The following is a 21,257-nucleotide window of genomic DNA, read 5'->3' as shown; positions in this document are numbered from 1 at the left end:
ACTACTGGCAGGTTCACAGGAAACAGAAAGCAAATGGTTGAATATTTAAAATGTTTACTAAGTGTGTTGCTTTACCAATGAGCCACTGTCCGTTACTGCTGCTTAACTTTGTAGATATGAAAAATAGCTATCCCGAAAAACTATCTGCACTTCAGTTACCTGCCAGATGGTCAGGGACTAAATCATCTAGAAGGCACATTGATTTCCTGAATACATAGCAGTGTGTCTCTTCAGAATAATGACACTTCAATAACTAAGGCTTCCTACATAAAGTTGCCTTGCAAATCTTGCAGAGGTGTCAGGATTCTGGAACACTGCGCCATTACATTGCTTTCATCTTTGATTGTGAACAGGAAAACTGTAAGCAACATGCATGCAATTTTAGGAAAATAATACAGACCAGATAGATAGATAGATAGAAGGAGACCACCGATACAAAGCAGTTGCTATTTTCACATTTAACTTTTCTGTTGATTATTCAAGCTATGTGGCTTTGACATATTTGTACACAGTAGAGGAAATGGACAATTACTGGCAGCATCTCACAGCTGGGTGTTAGTGACAGTAACTCAGCAATGCTCATTATACAGTACATTTCTTCCCGATAGTGTTTCATTACTGATCAGCGTTCAGGCTGTGTATTAAGTCATTTAGGTTAATTTGGTTTCATCAAAGTAATCAAACATTTGCATTTTTGAGGTCAGGGCTCTTGTTTACTATATTACTGGTCTTTAGGAAACAAAAAAGTTTATCAGTCTAATGCCTAGTACACATGAGTGTTTTCCTTTGCCCGGGAAAACCGGCCGTGTGTATGCTCTTTAGCAATAGGAAAACTGCGGTTTAAAAAATGAGAAAAACATTTCCTGCAGTTTTCCTATGGGAAACACTGCGAGGGAGCCTAAACACAGCCGGTTTTTCCCGATCAAAGTTCTCCTGGCAGTTTTCCTGTCGGGAAAACCGGCTATGTGTACAGGGAAAAGGGGGCCGTCAGGAAAACTGGCGGTCTTTTGACCGTCAGGAAAACCGATCGTGTGTACTAGGCATACGATTGGTCTTTTTGGCCCAGATCCACAAACAAATTACGGCGGTGTATCTATTGATACGCCGCGTAATTTCTAAGATGCCCCGTCGTATCTTTTTTTTGTATCCACAAAACAAGATACGACTGAATGTGGACTCGATCCGACTGGCGTACGTCTTAGTACGCCGTCGGATCTTAGGTGCATATTTATGCTGGCCGCTAGGTGGCGTTTCCGTTGATTTCCGCGTCGAGTATGCAAGTTAGCTAGATACGCCAATCCACAAACGTACGTCCGCCCGGAGCTTTTTTTTACGTCGTTTACGTAAGGCTTTTTTCGGCGTAACGTTACCCCTGCTCTATGAGGCGTACACAATGTTAAGTATGGACGTCGGGCCAGCGTCAAATTTTCTGTCCTGTACGTCGTTTGCATAAAATGTTCGCGAATAGAGCTTTGCGTAGAATTACATTCACGTCGAAAGCATTGGCTTGTTGCGGGTTAATTTCGAGCATGCGCACTGGGATACCCCCGTGGACAGCGCATGCGGCGTTCAAAAAAAAGATACGCTACGCCGGACGTATAGATGCGCCAAGGTACGTGGATCTGGCCCTTTGTATCTATTAGGCCTCGTACACACGATAGGTTAACCAGAGGACAACGGTCTGATGGACCGTTTTCATCGGTCAAAACCGATCGTGTGTTGGCCCCATTGGTTATTTAACCATCGGTTAAAAAAAAGCCAACTTGCTTTAAATTTAACCGTTGGATTCCTAACTGATAGGTCAAAACCGATCGTTAGTAGGCACAACCATCGGTTAAAAATCCACGCATGCTCAGAATCAATTTGACTTCGACGCATGCTTGGAAGCATTGAACTTCGTTTTTTTTCAGCACGTCGTTGTGTTTTACGTCACCGCGTTCTGACACGATCGTTTTTTTATCCGATGGTGTGTAGGTGCGACGGACCATCAGTCAGCTTCATCGGTTAACCGATGACAACTGTCCTTCAGACCGTTCTCATCGGATGGACTGATCGTGTGTACGAGGCTTAAGGGTGTAACTTGAGGCCCTTAGGTCCTTATGCATAAAATAAGTCACTAACCCCAAAACTCCTTGTATGTAAATATTACAGTCTATAAAGCCTCCTTTGGATTCAATTTTTTTACTGCCAAAGAGTGGTGGCAGCGAAAGGGGATAAGTTCACCTTTAAAGAAAAAAAAAAAAAAAACATATTTTTACAGGGAAAAAAAGTGCATTTAATATTTTTTCCCACAGGATCTTGCAAAGCACCCGCAAATGCAATGTCAGGCTCCTGCAGACATCTCCTCCAGGTTTCTCACCATACCTCCATATGGGCTTTTAGTTAGGAAGCTCGATGAAGGGTTAATGGACTAAGAGGGTGCTGATCCGTAAACTCAACTATAATGCAATGGCAAACAAAGCTTGTAGGTGGAGCCCCACATAGCTGCGTCAATTTTGAATGTGACAGAAGCTTTTTTATCATCTGACAGTGGTTCAGTGACCCCCCAACAGTTGGCTTCAGTGCTATCCTTGTGGCCGATAGCCCTTATTTTATTATTATTATTTCATTCCCCCGAGATGCTCTCCTATTCTGACTTTCTACCCTTTTTTCCCTCTCTTTAGACCACCTAATGGTCATTCCCCTCTTTCTTTTGCTCTTTTTCTTCTCCCTTCTTCCTCTTTATTTATTGTACCACCCCACCTCCTATTATTGTAAGTAAGCATTACTTATTTTACCACATTTTGCTTACATGTCAACCTATATGTAAAATATATGTCATAATCGTTCATTTTTTTTATTGCTCTTAATTGTGTATTATGCTCATTATGATTGCATTTTATGTTCATGACCTTTTCTTTGCTTTGAAGTGGCCTTATCATTATTGTTATTTTGTAAAACAATAAAGATATATTTGCCTCCTGCAGGGAAAGGGAATCCCTACCCTCTGTCGTGGTGGAGGATGTGAGGGGGTGCTGAATCATGTAACTTGTTAGACTCTAAATATGGTGCAACTTGTAAAATACTCTAATGTTGAACACCATATTTCTTGAAATCTATGTATCTTATAACATATTGCTCCCAATATTATCCTAAAAAGGACCGACATCATTGTGTTAAACTTAAAGCTAAGCACAAGTTCATAACATCCACTGAAAATCAGCAAAAGCGATTTAGCCTAGATGGTGACTTGCTGTGTTCTTATTCTCTTGAATGCTTTCATTAGTAGATTACTTAATTTAGGGGGGGGGGGGGGGCTGAAGTCAGTGCAGACAGGTAAAATCTATACAAGAACATTATAAGGGGCGGATCTGTTAAAGGGGCATAGGCTGTTCACTTGACTACGTGAGTGTTCACTTTGCAAAGTGAATGTTCATTGAGCATAATAAATAATGTAAGGCAGTGTTCTTTTTAATCAACCAAATATTTGCAAAAATCTATTTTTTTATTTTTCCTCATACATGATTGGATAGTCATAGAGAACATACATTATGCACCTAATGCTTATGTGTGTGCTATTACAGCTGTAATTATTCATGCACAATGAACTCACATGCCATATTCAGACATAAGAGCATGACATGCATAAAGGCTTGTGTCAACAAGTTTGCTTACAGAACCGCTTCTCTTTCCATATAAATCTATAGCAATACATAAAAAGTTTGAAGCAGGTCAAATGCAGGTCATAAGTAGGTCAAATGCAGGGCAAATGCATCCATCAATAAATTCTGAATTATCTCAGAAGCGTCTCAAACTGATGTCAAAAGCAAAAGGAAAAATGTGAATCTGCGCTACAGAATATTTAAAAATAAGGTATATAATATAATAAGTGTGAGGGGCTGCCCCTGCAGAAAAATCCCCACAGAATGGAGAAAAAAAGTGTGAAATATGGGAAGCAGGTGGTGGCGCCAACCTTAAGTGTAGATTAAATATCAAAAAATAATGAATGTTGTATGGGTGGTATAATAAAGCCAAAACAAAAACAAAAACAAAAACAAAAACAACAAAATTGTTGCGTGGTGATCCAAATAACAAACTGTTCAAAAAACTATTCAAGAAACAAAAAACTCAAAAAGTATTCAAGTGCTGAAAAAACATTCCATCTCTGCTTCATGCAAAATTGAGTGAATCAATAAATATAAATATAAATATAAAAGTAAAAATATAAATATAGTGCAGTGTGCTTTCAACAAACAGTTTCCATACTGTCAGTAAAAGAGTCTTTATGCAAAAAATCATGCAAAAATAAATAAATAAATAAAATATAATATTAAAAGTGCTGTGTGCTTCTTCCACGTGAGAGCAAAGTAGGTATAAATCTTCTGTGCAAAAAAAACCGTGCTCGCTCCCTATGGTCCCGCACTCACCAGATACTTGAACCCCTACAGGGGTAACAGGCGTTCACAGTATAAATACTGACAGATCCCTGGATCTTCCCAGAATCTAAAATTCCACCGCTCAGAAGAGGAGGAGACAAATGGATTGCCCAATAGTGTGATATCGTTTTTAAAAAGGAACAATTTTTATTCACATTATACAGGGTACTCACAATTTGGTAGAAAGGTTAATACACATAACATAAAAACGTGCTGTAGCTTAGAGTAGCGTCTGCTCTACCGGTTTCGTCGATCTGACGTCATCTGGAGCGCGCCTCTAAGCCCCAGCACTACCTTATTTATATGGGACGTTTATGTCTGAAACGTCCGCCATGTTGTAGTTTTTGAGGACCGAAGTCCAGCCACTGGAGGCCCTATAGTTTAAAAAACCGCATCCGCCATGTTGTAGATTATGGCAGACAGAAGTCCACCTAATAAAGATCTTATGGGATTTTCTGGTGTTAGACTGGGTTTGCAAATGCATCTGTTGTGGTTTTGTGAAGACCGGAGTCCTGAGCTGAAATTACTCTATGTATTTAGGAAAAAGACATCGAGCGTGTCTCCCTATTATTTAAATAAAACAAAACAAAAGACACATTCGCCATGTTGTGGTTTTTTGGAGGCCGGAGTCCTGTTTAAAAATTACTCTGTATATTAAAACAAACGGAATGAAACGAATCTCCCTTGTTATATTAATGAAAATACTATGCGTTGGTAAACAGAATGGTATTTTGGTGCAAATATTTGAATCGTAAAAGCATGTGTTTTTCAGACATAAAGTGCTACAATGAAGATTACATGATTATATAGGTCATTGCTATTAGAGCTTGAGAGTTGCATATTAGACCTTAAATAATATAAGTTAAAAACATATGTAAATATTAATATAAAAATATATAAATATATATATAAAAAAGAAGAATAGGATATCTTTAATAGTATATATGTATATTGGAAGTGGAGAGGCTATAAAAAGCAGTTAAAATGTATTGAAGATATAAATGGAGATATAAGTGAAAATGGTAAGTATTGTACTGTGTCAGCTCACATTTCCAATGACATTAAAATAATTGTTAAAAATTGGTTAAAAAGCAGTTCAAATCTACGTCAATGTTCATACCTGCCGGCTGGAGGGTATCTAATGTATAGATCCATCGGGTTTCATTTTGGGATACTTTTTTAGTTTTATCCTCACCCCTCCAGTGTTCTTTTATTTTATCTATCCCATAAAATGTCATACACCCAGGGTCTTTGTTGTGATAATCCCTGAAGTGTCTGGACACACTGTGTTTGTGGAAACCCTTTTTTATGTTGGCAATATGCTCTCTTATTCTAATATGTAATTCTCTTGTCGTTCTGCCCACATATTGCTTGTGGCAGGGGCATTCTAAAACATACGTTACATGTGTACTGTTACAAGTAATGAGTTCTCTTATTTTGTGTAAGGAACCATTTGTTGTTGAGGAGAACTCTGTTTTTTTCTTGTTAGTTTTTTTACTAACATGACATGGTAAACATTTTCCACATTTGTGGAAACCTTTCAAGTTTTTAAAAATTTGAATTTGTTTGGGAGGGTCTATTGCGTTGTGGACTAGTTTATTTCTGAGGTTAGGGGCTCTTCGGTATATAAAACTCGGTTTGTTTGGTAACAGATTTTTTAGACTTTTATCTGATTGTAGAATAGGCCAGTGTTGTTTAAAAATTCTTTCAATGTCCTTGTGCTGTATGTTATAACCTGTTAGGAACGCTGTATCCATAAATTTCTTCTTTTTCTTGTTGTATGTGCCTGTTATGATGTTACTTCTGTTCATTCTCATGACTTTCGTTTTCAAAAATTCTAGCTCTTTTCTTTTATAGCCTTTTTCAACAAATTTGTTAATAATTTGTGTGGCCTGTATTTCAAAGTCAGCACTGTTACTACAGTTTCTAAACAGTCTCATCAGTTGTCCCTTGGGGATATTTTGAATCCATTGCTTATGATGACAACTGTTTACAGGGATATAGCTGTTCCTGTCGGTTTTTTTGAAAAAAGTTCTAGTGTGAATTCTATTGTCCATTTTAAATAATTGTAGATCTAGATAGTCTATCGATTCTGTATTCCAGGTCCCCGAGAACGTAATGCCATAGATGTTGTTGTTGATTTCGTCAAAAAACATCTGTAATTCCATTTCTGTGCCTCCCCATACAATTAAAATATCATCTATATATCTTCTATAGAATTTCAATGGTGGTCTCGTTATTCCTTGTATTTGTTCCGCCTCCCAGTGATTCAAAAAGATATTGGCTACACTGGGGGCGTACTTAGCCCCCATGGCCACCCCTTTTGTTTGGACATAATATTGTCCCTTATTCCAAAAATAATTGTGGCTCATAGCTAGAGTTAAACCCTCCAAAATATAGTTTATTTGTTCCTGCTTCAGTTTGGAATCTCTATGCAAAGCCCATTTTACTCCTTTAATACCATCTTCTTGTACTATATTAGTGTACAAAGAGTTCACATCTATGGTAACTAAAAGGTCAGTAGGTTCTATTACCATGTCATTGAGTTCTATTATAAGCTGCCTGCTATCTTTGAGGTACGATGGTCCTTCTTTGACTAGCGGTTGTAAATACCCATCGATATATGCCCCAAGTCTTGAAAAAAGCGAGTCAATGCCGCTTATAATTGGCCTCCCTGGAGGATGGACTTCATCTTTGTGTACTTTTGGAACATAATAAATGATAGGTGTTTTTGCTGTTTTTGGAGTTAGATATTTTGCCTCTTTCTTAGTAAGGATGCCCATTTTTTTGCCTTTTTCTACGAAAGTAATCAATTTCTTATTGTATTCTTTTTTGGGATTTGTCTTCAATCTCTTATACGTGTTAGGGATGGTTAATAATTTGCTCATTTCTTCTTCATAATCTTTTTTCTTAAGTATGACCAATCCTCCCCCTTTATCCGCGGGACGAATAATAATATCTTTCTTCTTTTCAAGCTCCTTAATAATTTTCCATATTTTGTTACGTTTTGATTTGTTAACTTTTAAAATTCTTATATCTTCTTCAACCATTTTTCTAAAAACTGTCAGACTTTCATTTTGTTGACTCTTGGGATTGAAAGTTGAATTATTTCTCAAGTTGGAATGCTGATATTGTGTTATATTATCCATTTGTTTTGGTGTTTTATTTGCAAAAAAATTTTTTATGTTCAGTTTGCGTACAAATTTTTGTAGATCTATATATGCTTCAAACTTATCCAATTCTTTATCCGGTGCATATTTCAATCCTAAATCTAAAACTCTCATCTCATCTTCCGTAAAAATTTCATTACTTAAATTAAAAATGCCTCCTCCTAATATTCTCTCCTTCTTTTTCTTGTGCCCCCCTCGTTTGCCTCGTTTGCGTATCCTCGGTCCCATCCTTGTGGTCTGTAAGTCTGGTCTCTCCTCTCTTCCCACTCGTTCTCTTCTTGGTCCCAATATTCCCCTCTCGGGTGTCTGTATGGTCTCTGGCCCCATCCTTGTTGTTCTCCGTATGGGCCTCTCCTCTGTGGGTACCTGAAAGGTTGTCTCCATCCTTGTGACCTGTAAGGTCGGTTGTCTTCTCTCACGACGGGTGGTCTGCCTCTGTATCTCCTGGGAAAAAAAACTCTATTTTGTCCTCCTCTATATGGAGTTTCTTGTGGGTGATTCCTTAATGGGGAGAACCTGTTTCTATGTCTTGGAATCCTTGGTGTGTATGGTGCTTGAGGTCTCCTTTCTTCGTTTTGTGGTCTCTCTCTATACGTCTGACGTATGGGACTTATTTCTTCCCTCCTCTGTGGTGCTGTCATATTAGTGGTACGTACGGTTCTATTTGGTCTCGCTTCCACATTTGTAGTGGGTTGCCAAATATTAGTTTCCATTTCTGGGGAGTTTTCTCTCGATTCTTCTTCTATAGAATTATTATGATAGATTTCATCTGTTTGCCATTTATATACTTGTTGGTTTTTATAATCCAAAACATCTCTCTTAAATTTCTTTTGTTTCTTTTGTTGAATTTCTATATCATATTTTTTGATAATTTCTTGTAACAGGTTTTCTTTATCTTTGTATTCTTGTGACTCTGCGAATGGGATCAGTTGGTCCCTCACATGGAGAATTTCTGATTCAATCATTTTTAATTTTGTTGAAAAAGGCTATAAAAGAAAAGAGCTAGAATTTTTGAAAACGAAAGTCATGAGAATGAACAGAAGTAACATCATAACAGGCACATACAACAAGAAAAAGAAGAAATTTATGGATACAGCGTTCCTAACAGGTTATAACATACAGCACAAGGACATTGAAAGAATTTTTAAACAACACTGGCCTATTCTACAATCAGATAAAAGTCTAAAAAATCTGTTACCAAACAAACCGAGTTTTATATACCGAAGAGCCCCTAACCTCAGAAATAAACTAGTCCACAACGCAATAGACCCTCCCAAACAAATTCAAATTTTTAAAAACTTGAAAGGTTTCCACAAATGTGGAAAATGTTTACCATGTCGTGTTAGTAAAAAAACTAACAAGAAAAAAACAGAGTTCTCCTCAACAACAAATGGTTCCTTACACAAAATAAGAGAACTCATTACTTGTAACAGTACACATGTAACGTATGTTTTAGAATGCCCCTGCCACAAGCAATATGTGGGCAGAACGACAAGAGAATTACATATTAGAATAAGAGAGCATATTGCCAACATAAAAAAGGGTTTCCACAAACACAGTGTGTCCAGACACTTCAGGGATTATCACAACAAAGACCCTGGGTGTATGACATTTTATGGGATAGATAAAATAAAAGAACACTGGAGGGGTGAGGATAAAACTAAAAAAGTATCCCAAAATGAAACCCGATGGATCTATACATTAGATACCCTCCAGCCGGCAGGTATGAACATTGACGTAGATTTGAACTGCTTTTTAACCAATTTTTAACAATTATTTTAATGTCATTGGAAATGTGAGCTGACACAGTACAATACTTACCATTTTCACTTATATCTCCATTTATATCTTCAATACATTTTAACTGCTTTTTATAGCCTCTCCACTTCCAATATACATATATACTATTAAAGATATCCTATTCTTCTTTTTTATATATATATTTATATATTTTTATATTAATATTTACATATGTTTTTAACTTATATTATTTAAGGTCTAATATGCAACTCTCAAGCTCTAATAGCAATGACCTATATAATCATGTAATCTTCATTGTAGCACTTTATGTCTGAAAAACACATGCTTTTACGATTCAAATATTTGCACCAAAATACCATTCTGTTTACCAACGCATAGTATTTTCATTAATATAACAAGGGAGATTCGTTTCATTCCGTTTGTTTTAATATACAGAGTAATTTTTAAACAGGACTCCGGCCTCCAAAAAACCACAACATGGCGAATGTGTCTTTTGTTTTGTTTTATTTACATAATAGGGAGACACGCTCGATGTCTTTTTCCTAAATACATAGAGTAATTTCAGCTCAGGACTCCGGTCTTCACAAAACCACAACAGATGCATTTGCAAACCCAGTCTAACACCAGAAAATCCCATAAGATCTTTATTAGGTGGACTTCTGTCTGCCATAATCTACAACATGGCGGATGCGGTTTTTTAAACTATAGGGCCTCCAGTGGCTGGACTTCGGTCCTCAAAAACTACAACATGGCGGACGTTTCAGACATAAACGTCCCATATAAATAAGGTAGTGCTGGGGCTTAGAGGCGCGCTCCAGATGACGTCAGATCGACGAAACCGGTAGAGCAGACGCTACTCTAAGCTACAGCACGTTTTTATGTTATGTGTATTAACCTTTCTACCAAATTGTGAGTACCCTGTATAATGTGAATAAAAATTGTTCCTTTTTAAAAACGATATCACACTATTGGGCAATCCATTTGTCTCCTCCTCTTCTGAGCGGTGGAATTTTAGATTCTGGGAAGATCCAGGGATCTGTCAGTATTTATACTGTGAACGCCTGTTACCCCTGTAGGGGTTCAAGTATCTGGTGAGTGCGGGACCATAGGGAGCGAGCACGGTTTTTTTGCACAGAAGATTTATACCTACTTTGCTCTCACGTGGAAGAAGCACACAGCACTTTTAATATTATATTTTATTTATTTATTTATTTTTGCATGATTTTTTGCATAAAGACTCTTTTACTGACAGTATGGAAACTGTTTGTTGAAAGCACACTGCACTATATTTATATTTTTACTTTTATATTTATATTTATATTTATTGATTCACTCAATTTTGCATGAAGCAGAGATGGAATGTTTTTTCAGCACTTGAATACTTTTTGAGTTTTTTGTTTCTTGAATAGTTTTTTGAACAGTTTGTTATTTGGATCACCACGCAACAATTTTGTTGTTTTTGTTTTTGTTTTTGTTTTTGTTTTGGCTTTATTATACCACCCATACAACATTCATTATTTTTTGATATTTAATCTACACTTAAGGTTGGCGCCACCACCTGCTTCCCATATTTCACACTGATGTCAAAAGCAAGGTGCATTTTCCACAAGGCCAAAGTCAGTCGGCCAAACCTTTCCTTTAGATTTACCAAAACCATATAATACAAGGTTAAACCTAAACACTTTTAATTTGTATGCAATCAGTCAGGCCCTTGCACTACACAGTTGAAGGTGAATCTAAAGAAAATTGAATAAAGAAATGATATAGTGTATGGCCAGCCTAACCATTTGCCGACGTCCTGCCGTCGCAGAATGGCACAGCTGGGTGAAACAACGTTACCATGTGTAGCTTTGCCTTTTGGCCACTAAGGGCATGCACGCACCACCGGAGGCGCGTGCGCACACCCACAGCATGTACACAGGGCCGAAGCGAGTGCCCAAGCGGGCGCGATGGCCGCCAGACACCCGCAATTGCTTGTGATAGAGCGAGAACCAGGATCTGTGTGTGTAAACACACAGATCCCAGTTCTCTCAGCGGAGAGGACACTGATTGTGTGTTCTTCCAATGTATGAACACCGATCTCTCTTTTCCCCTAGTGACTCCCATCGCCCCTCCAGTTAGAACACACCTAGGGAACACGTCTTGATCGCCCCCTAGTGTTTACCCCTTCCCTGCCAGTGGCATTTATAAAGTAATCAGTGCATTTTTACAGCACCAATCGCTGTATAATTGTCAATGGTCCCAAAAATGTGTCAAAAGTGTCCAAGGTTCTTTTGTTTATAGCACAAAAAAATAAAAACCTCAGAGGTGATCAAATACCACCAAAAGCAATCTCTATTTGTGGGGAAAAAAGGACGCCAATTTTGTTTGGGTACATCGTTGCATGTCCGTGCAATAGTCAGTGCCGTATTGCAAAAAATGGCCTGGTCATAGAGCAGCCAAATCTTCCGGGGCTGAAGTGGTTAAGAGTATCAGAAAGAAAGTACATTTTTGGGTAATCAAACTGTTTACTAGTATCATACCACACATTTTAAAAATGAAAATATTTTTCAAAAAGCATAATAAGCAAAGCATACAATGCAATACATTTTGGCCTTGAAGAAATTCATATTTTATAACCCTGAAGAAATCTTGGTATAATGCAGGTTTGTTTTGTGTACACATATTATAAACACTATAATACAACTGATAACATAAGGATTTTTCAGTTTTTTTTCTGATCTTAACCTTTTCTGTGTTTGATTAATATTGCTAGATTTTAACCATTTGTTGTCAGTATTTATTGTTAAAAGAAATACATGTATAGCTTGCAAAATAGAACACATTCTTTACCTTTCTCTTGCTTTGATTACTATTTTATACTTATGATTATGAAGAAGGATGAACAGGAAGTTGCAACCAAAATTCAATAATCTGGCATTAAAATCTTATTTCTGTTATCAATGTGATCATTATACATTAAACAGTAAATACAATATATGTTTAATTTAAAAAAAAAATCTGTTTTCCTTTAGGTTTCTATTCCAAGACGAACAGTACGGATCGCCCTTTGTTTGAAAACTTCTTTCAAGGGTGCATGCAGCTCATCCACGTGGATAACCAGTTGGTTGACCTTCATGCCATAGAGCGGGGAAAGCAAGGGAGCTTTGCAAACATCAGTATTGACATGTGTGCAATCATTGACAGGTAGGATGATCACAACCATTTTTCTACAGACATGTAAAGAAATTCTGTCTATATGTAAAGAGGAAGGAAACAGTATGTCCCCCCCTTGAAATTAACTTTGTCTGCACTAATTTGACATAAAATGTTATCTAATCCTCATCCAAGTGACAAGAATAGACAAGCATGTGTGCTTAAGCTGATAAAACACAAACAATTCGCATTTCTTGTGTCTCTACTGAACACACCCATTAAACATGTACAGTGCTGGAGGAAAAAGTAAGTGAACCAAGAGAATAATTACTTCAATGAAAGCTAATTAAAATCACTAGTTTTCACATCTGAGGGTTAATTTACTGAAACTGGAGAGTGCAAAATCTGGTGCAAGTCTGCATATAAACCAATCAGCTTCCATTTTTTTTTTATGTCACAGCTTAATTGAGCAAGCTGAAGTTAGACACTGATTGGCTACCATATACGGCTGCACCAGATTTTGAACTATCCAGATTTCGTAAATCAACCTCTTGCAGGCCAATTGTTGAAATTAGTTTGGAGGTGTGGTTTAGAGCTACTTTAATTGATGAACGACTGTCAGGATCTGGGTCACCTGCTGGTGGCACTGTGCTTCCTAGAGCGGAAAGTTATAGTTCCAGTATGTTGTGTTCCCCAGCATGTGTATCCCAGCAGCCAGGTAATTAGACTCCACTTGATGCTGGTTTCTGGGAGGGTATTTAGTCTCTTCTCTGCTAGTACTCTTCGTGTCAGTGTATTGCTTTGCTGTGCTAAGTCAGATGCTGCTTGCCGTTTAGCTTGCTCCTGCACCCTGCCCCTCTATTTCTGCTTTGCCTTGTACCTGATTCCAGTCCTGCCCCCCCCCCCCCCCCCGCCCTGCATCTATGGTATTTCCTGTGACCAACCTATGTTCCTCATCTTGTAAATACTGTGTATATTGTATTATAGTCAGGTGGTTAGGTATTTGTCATTTGGTTAATTGTTCACTTATATCTTTATGTTCACTATTTTCTGGTGTTTGAAAGTCTTTTATTTTACTATTAACAGTTTCACTTTAATATATAGATAGATAGATAGATAGATAGATAGATAGATAGATAGATAGATAGATACATAGATAGATAGATAGATCGATAAATAGATAGATAGATACAGTAACTATATATATATATATATATATATATATATATATATATATATATATATATATATATATATATATATATATATATATATATATATATATATATTGTGTATATATATATATTGTGTGTATATATATATATATATATATATATATAGTTTGGTCTCAGTTTCTAAATGTAGCCATGCCAATCTGCCCATCTCTGCTGCTGATTCATATGGCATACATTTTAAGATTGCTATTCATAGGAAGCATCAGCTGATGTGAACCAAGATAGGAGCTTAAGACATACAATCAATAGCAATTGATCTGCATAAGGCTGGAAAAGGTTTAAAGTGTTTAGGCATCTATCAGTCGACAGTGTTTGTGGCTACTCTTCTTAGAAGTTGGTGCCCTGCCAAGATGTCTCTCACAGCACAATGCATATTCCACAATGAAGTAAAGAAGAACCCACAAGTAACACCTAAAGGCTTAAAGACATTGCTGGAACATCCATGTTTATGAGTCTACCATATGTAAGTCTTTAAAAGGCAGGGTGTGCATGACAGAACACCATGGAGGAAGCTGCTGCTCCCTAAGCTGCTTGCCTGAAGATTGCCAAAGAGCACTTTGGCAATCCACAGCACTGCTGGGAAAATGTTTTGTGGACCGATGTCACAAAAGTTGAATTGTTTTAGAAGAATAATCAATATGTATATGGAGCAAAAAGGGCACGGTTTACTAACATCAAAACATCATCCCAGTGGCCAACTATGGTGAAGGGAACATTATGATTGTAGCTTGCTTCACTGCCTTGGGACCTGTACCACTTGCCATCATCGAGGAAAAAATGTATTCCCAAGGTTACCAAAATATCCTATGGGATAATGTCATGGTGCTTTCTGCCAGCTGAAGCTTAGTAGAAGTTGAGTGATTCAGCAGGACAATGACCATAAGCATTGAAGTAAATACTTCACAAACTGGCTTCAGAAAAAGAAATTGCATCTTTTGGAGTGGCCCAATCAGAGCCCAGACCTAAACCCTATAGAGATGTTGTGGAATGATCTCAAGAGTGTCCTAAACACCAGACATCCTACACATGTGTCTGAGCTGAAGTGCTTTTCGAAAGAGGAATGGTCAAAAATTCCTTCTGAATATTGTGCAGGTTGGATTTAGAGCTATTTAAAGTATTTTCTTGAAGTCAGTGCTGCAATGGAGTTTTGACCACCTAATAACTTCAGGGTTCACTTACTTTTCCCTCCAGCATTGTGCATATTTAATGGGTGTGTTCAATAGAGACATGAAAAATGTTAATTGTTTGTGTGTTATCAGCTTAAGAACATCATGTTTGTCCATTCTAATTCCAAGGGGTTCCCATACATAGACACAAAAGAAGTGCCCCAAAGGAAGTAAAACTGAATTTCCATTGTAACACAATTTTGCTTTATATATCTGTTATATGTTTAGCACTTTTGAAAAGGTGTGATGAGGAAGTCATGACTGTTATTCACACATTTGCCTTTCACTTAGTAGCAAGTTTAACTCTCAGTTAATCTGCAAATTGCAATCATCGGTGTAAAAACTATTCTTTGAATAAATGCCTTAAAAGGTCTGTAAAATTATTTCTAAACTTTTTAATAATAATGCTTTGTAGAGCAGAAAAAATAATACTACATAATGCATGAAAGTGCAGCATTTCAGTGAGACAATCAAAGCTACATAAGACAAGACCCAGCACCAAAATTCATATAGGGCTAATCTCTTTCTTCTAGGTGGTTTGTTCCCAAATACCAGTGCTAACCACTATAAACATTATGTCCTTTTTGACTGAATCCTCAGGCTTTCTCAATGTATAAGAATGGATCTAAGCAAAACATTTGAAAGTTAAATGTGTTTAAAGCCTAATTTATTCAGAAACAGTCTTTAAAAGAGAAGTCTGGATTTGTGGATGCTAGGTGGATGCAGCATCGATGCGATGCTGAATCTGTTTCCCGCCGCCTCTAAGGAAGGGAACTGAGCGATCGATCAAACACCACTGATTACTCAGTTCTCTCCACTGTTCTAAGCAGAGAGCTGGTGAATATCAGTCACTGCTGTCTGCTCTGCCCCCCTGCGCTAGGCTGTGGAGGGGGCAGGAGCGGCTGACTCAGGCTCTAATCGTATACTTGAACCGAAAGTTGGCCAGTTCCTGCCAAATCGACCATTTTCAGCCCATGTATACCCAGATTAAGTGCTACATAATCAGCTCACTAGATAATAAGTGCCCCTGTTTCTTTGTGCCTAGTGACCTGTGGAATAGGGGAAGCCTAAAAAAATACATCCCAACACATGCTGTGGCATGTGCTAAAGAAGAAGTCAGAAAAAGCTCTATAGATTTATATGTGCACTAAAAGAACTGCTGTATGGGATTACAGGACATGCATGTCCGTAGGTTCTGCAGTTTCGTATAGTACCTGCACAATATACTGGTTTCTCCTAATTTCTTGGTTAGGTTCCTTTCTTTTATACTTCTTTATTTATGAGTGATAGTCATTTTTAAGGGGCTGTAAGAAACTAAAAAGCAAGAACAATGAATTGTGAAATAAATTTAAAGGATCTCTAGTGATGATACCTGGGTATGGTTCAACCCGGGTTCAGCAAACATTACTAAAATTCAGTGTTGAATATGAAGCTATTGAAGCCCATAAGTGCCAAATGTTAAAACAGTAATTGTCATTTTATAGCCTAATAGGCAAGGGATTGTGAAGCAAATTGCATGGGGGCAATTTCAACCTAATAAGTATAACTAGCTAGTTGATTATCCATTTCTATATATACAAAGGTATAAGGACCTGAAAACATTAGGAATTAGACACACTAAACGAAATTCTTCTTTGCCATGACAAAGAACAGGGTTTATTACAAAAGTGTGTTATCTGCAATCATTTGTTTCTTACAAAAAATAATCAAATGTATACAGTAACTCACAAAATGTGACTTCTGGCAGTTTGGAACTGTCAGGAGAGCCTTTCCTGCTGGTGTTATGTGGTCTTTGGACCGCAGTACTGGAGTCTACCAGCGGGTGGATCCTGGCAGGATGGAGCAGATATCTCCTCCTGCAATTAGGAATCACCTGAACCTGATAGCAGGTAATGGTATAAAAACCTGTCAAGTTCAACATACTTTGCCTCGGCCTCGTCTTGTGCCCTGATTTGAACTTTGATCCTGAACCTGTTGCCTGACCCTGTTATCTGAACCTGACTCTGATCCTGATTCCGAACCTATTTGTACCTGTTCCCGTCAGTCCTGTATCCCTGGATCACTGCCCTTCTATCTGATCCCTTTCACCCTCTCCCTGTCCATTGCTCCTTGTCCCCCATTTGCTGATCTCCCGATATGACCATGGCTTAGCTAGACTAAGATTCCGGTATTCCCTTTTGGCTATATTTATTTGTCTGATTATTGCTATTTTGGGGTCTTGTCTAATATTGGTTTGTTGTGCACTGTGTGTTATTTGAGGTGGTTGTGTTACATATTATTCACATCTCATTAATAAATTATTTCTTTCTTCACCTATATACGTCTGGTTCACTTGTGCAGTCCACACAGTTCTGATCGCATCTGATTCATGACTAGTGTTGCTCACGAATATTCGCATTGCGAATATTCGTTATGAATATGGAATATTCGAATATTCGCGAATAACTCGAATTTCGCGGCCAATATTCGCTATTCCGAATATTCATATTTTTTCAATTTTATTTTTAAAACAGATCACATCCTAGTGATCTCCATCGACGTCTTAAAGCATTGCTGGTATGATTAGAGACCCTGGGCCGAGTAGCTAAGCTGAGGCGATCCTTTTATGTTGCCGAATATTCGCAATCGCGAATATTCGATTTCCGAATATTCGCGAATACTTTCTCCGCCCTTCTTTTGCATCAGAGCCAATCAGAGTTCTCCTACCACAGTTGTCATAGGAGAGAGTGGAGTGTTTCTGTGCGTTTTTCTAGTGTATCACATCTTCAAAGAATTTTCCATCTTTTGTCTGTGTCATCATCATTTGCATTTCACCTCTTTAATGAGAATAATAACTGTTTAACATAAAGACATTTAAGAGATGTCAACGTAAACGGTTTACTTGTATTTTCCAAATCTATGGTTATTCAATATTTATTAAACTAATCAATATACAAATTGGTCAAAGTAAACCCTCAAATCTATATAATAATGTATTTATTTTATTAATACCTTGTTAGTTGCAGGGTCCATTACGTAAAACCACACTTTTTCCAAAGGACAGGTGAAATTGAATGTTTCAAAATTTCGCAATCAATTTCGCATTCGCATTAGCGAAATTTCGCAATCAGTTTCGCATTCGCATTAGCGAAATTTTGCAAAATTTTTTTTTGATAAAATATCAAGAATATTCAATTTTACCGAATATTTCACGAATATTCGGCTATATATTCGTGATATATCGCGAAATCGAATATGGCGTATTCCGCTCAACACTATTCATGACAACACCCCTTACATTTTTGTAAATTTTTTATGATATATTTTCATGTGACAACACTGAAGAAATTACACTTTGCTACAATGTAAAGTAGTGAGCGGACATCTTGTATAACTGTGTAAATTTGCTTTCCCTTCATAATAACTCAACACACAGCCATTAATGTCTAAACTGTTAGCAACAAAAGTGAGTACACCTCTAAGTCTAAATGTCCAAATTGGGCCCAATTAACCGATTTCCCTCCCCATTGTCATGTGACTCGTTAGTGTTACAAGGTCTCAGGTGTGAATGGGGAGCAGGTGTGTTAAATTTGGTGTTATCACTCTCACTCTCTCATACTGGTCACTGGAAGTTCAACATGGCACCTCATGGCAAAGAACTCTCTGAAGGATCAGAAAAAAAAAGAATTGTTGCTCTACATAAAGATGGCCTAGGCTTTAAGAAGATTGCCAAGACCCTGAAACTGAGCTGCAGCATGGTGGCAAAGACCATACAGCGGTTTAACAGGACAGGTTCCACTCAGAACAGGCCTTGCCATGGTCGATCAAATAAGTTGAGTGCATGTGCTCAGCGTCATACCCAGAGGTTGTCTTTGGGAAATAGACATATGAGTGCTGCCAGCATTGCTGCAGAGGTTGAAGGGATGGGGGGGGGGGGGTCAGCCTGTCAGTGCTCAGACCATACTCCACACACTGCATAAAATTGGTCTGCATGGCTGTCGTCCCAGAAGGAAGACTCTTCTAAAGATGATGCACAAGAAAGCCTACAAACAATTTGCTGAAGACAAGCAGACTAAAGACATGGATTACTGGGGCCATGTCCTGTGGTCTGATGAGACCCAGATAAACTTATTTGGTTCAGACGGTTTCAAGCGTGTGTGTCGACAACATATGAGGAGTACAAAGACAAGTGTGTCTTGCCTACAGTCAATCATGGTGGTGGGAGTGTCATGGTCTGGGGCTGCATGAGTGCTGCCGACACTGGGGAGCTACAGTTCATTGAGGAAACAATGAATGCCAATATGTACTGTGAGCAGAGTATGATCCCCTCCCTTTGGAGACTGGGCTGCAGGGCAGTATTCCAACATGATAATGACCCTAAACACACCTCCAAGACGACCACTGCCTCGCTAAAGAAGCCGAGGGTAAAGGAGATGGACTGGCCAGGCAGGTCCAGACCTAAACTCTATTGAGCATTTGTGGGGCATCTTCAAACAGAAGGTGGAGGTGCACAAGGTCTCTAACATCCACCCGCTCTGTGATGTCATCATGGAGGAGTGGAAGAGGACTCCAGTGGCAACCTGTGAAGCTCTTGTGAACTCCACGCCCAAGAGGGTTACATCGTAGCAAAGTGAAATTTCTTCAGTCTTGTCAAATGAAAAGATATAATAAAATATTTACAAAACTGTGAGGGGTGTACTCACTTTTGTGAGATACTGTATGTGTTATGTGCATGTTGCAGTTGTGAATATTGCACCATTTGTCATTATAGGCACATATTTATCTGTCTTGCTTTAAAGATGAAGTGAGTCCAATTCCATGTATCTGTGAAAAATAAGTAATTCTTTTTTATTTTCATTATAAGGCAGTGGTATCTTTCTCTACATAGAGTCCCTGGGAATTACTAAGTGAGATCAGTTTTGGCAGAGTAAAGTGAGTCGGAAATCACTACCATCAGCAGAAATTTTGCAGAGCAATGAGAACACTATGCCAGTGTTCTTGTAATTTCCACATAAAACGGGTGCAACTGTCAAAATAATGTCTTGCTTCTAATCCACGGTGCAGGAATATTTCTGTATTTTTGTAATACAAGTAAAACATGTTAGGTGAAGATTGCAGCTAGAACTTGTGAAAGAAATATTTTTGATGGTCAACCAGTGAAACTGTGGTCAGTTTCCCAGACAGAAGTATTTTTTTTTTTATCAGTTTGGATACCCACAATACATCTGCGAAAAGGAGTCTGTGTGAGTCATTTAGGTTACAGAAAATCTAAAGGTATCTGTACAAGACTATAATAAAAAAAAAACTCTGACGAATGAGCAAAACTATTTAACCACTTCAGCCCCTGAAGGATTTACCCTCTTCCTGACCATGTCTTTTTTTTTTTGTGATACAGCACTGCGTCGCTTTAACTGACAATTGCACGTGCGACATTGTACCCAAACAAAATTGAAGTAATTTTTTTCACACAAATAGAGCTTTCTTTTGGTGATGTTTAAATCATCTCTGCGTTTTTTGATTTTTTTTTGCCAAAAAAGAGTGACAATTTTGAAAAAAAAAAAATATTTTTTACTTTCTACTATAATATATATATATATATATATATAAAAAAAAAAATATATATATATATATATATATATATATATATATATATATATATATATATATATTACATTTATTCATCAGTTTAGGCTAATATGTATTATTCTACATATTTAAAAAAAAATGCAATAACCGTATATTGATTGATTTGCACAAAAGTTATATTGTCTACAAAATAGAGGAAAGATTTAGGGACCTTTTATTTGTTTTATTGTTTTTACTGGTAATGGCGACAATTTGCAATTTTTTGTGGGATTGTGACATTGTGAAGGACAAATCTGACCCTAATGGCCCGTACACACGATCCGAATATCGTACGACGGATTGTACGACTTTTTTCGCTTAATAGTCGCAAGTAAAATGAAATAGGTTATTAAAGTCACGAAAATTCTCGTACGACCGAAAAAAATTATCGGAAGTGATGTCATGTGTTGTAATGTATTTGTATTGTATTTTCGGACGACAACTGTACTGACTAAACGAAAATCGTACGATCTGACATCGTACGAGGAACATTTTCGTGCATGTCCGATCGAATAATATCGGATGAACTGTCGTGATCGGCTCTCGAAAGTAGTGTACACACGATCCGAAAATCGTACGATTCTTCATAGGACGATAGTTTTTGTCCGATATTCGGATCGTGTGTATGGGCCATTAGTGACACTTTTTGGTGACCAGTGACATCAATGCAGTAATCAGTGCTATAAAAATGCACTGATTACTGTATAAATGACACAGGCAGGGAAGGGTTTTACACTAGAAGACGATCAAGGGGTTAACTGTGTTCCCTGG

The 21,257-nt window shown here is 37.7% G+C and overlaps 1 protein-coding gene across 1 annotated transcript in view; it reads left to right on the top strand.

The window, feature by feature from the left end:
- Positions 1-21,257, top strand: part of CNTNAP2 (contactin associated protein 2) — a 2,128,298-nt gene that overhangs the window by 1,229,025 nt on the left and 878,016 nt on the right. Inside the window, exon 10 of the mRNA XM_040353157.1 lies at positions 12,361-12,532. Coding sequence (XP_040209091.1) covers positions 12,361-12,532 — 172 coding nt within the window. The remainder of the gene's footprint in view (positions 1-12,360; positions 12,533-21,257) is intronic.

This window comes from Rana temporaria, chromosome 5 (assembly GCF_905171775.1).
Source record: "Rana temporaria chromosome 5, aRanTem1.1, whole genome shotgun sequence".
Lineage (NCBI taxonomy): Eukaryota > Metazoa > Chordata > Amphibia > Anura > Ranidae > Rana > Rana temporaria.
Note: the sequence above shows the minus strand (reverse complement) of the source record. Positions and strands in the feature narration are given on the sequence as shown.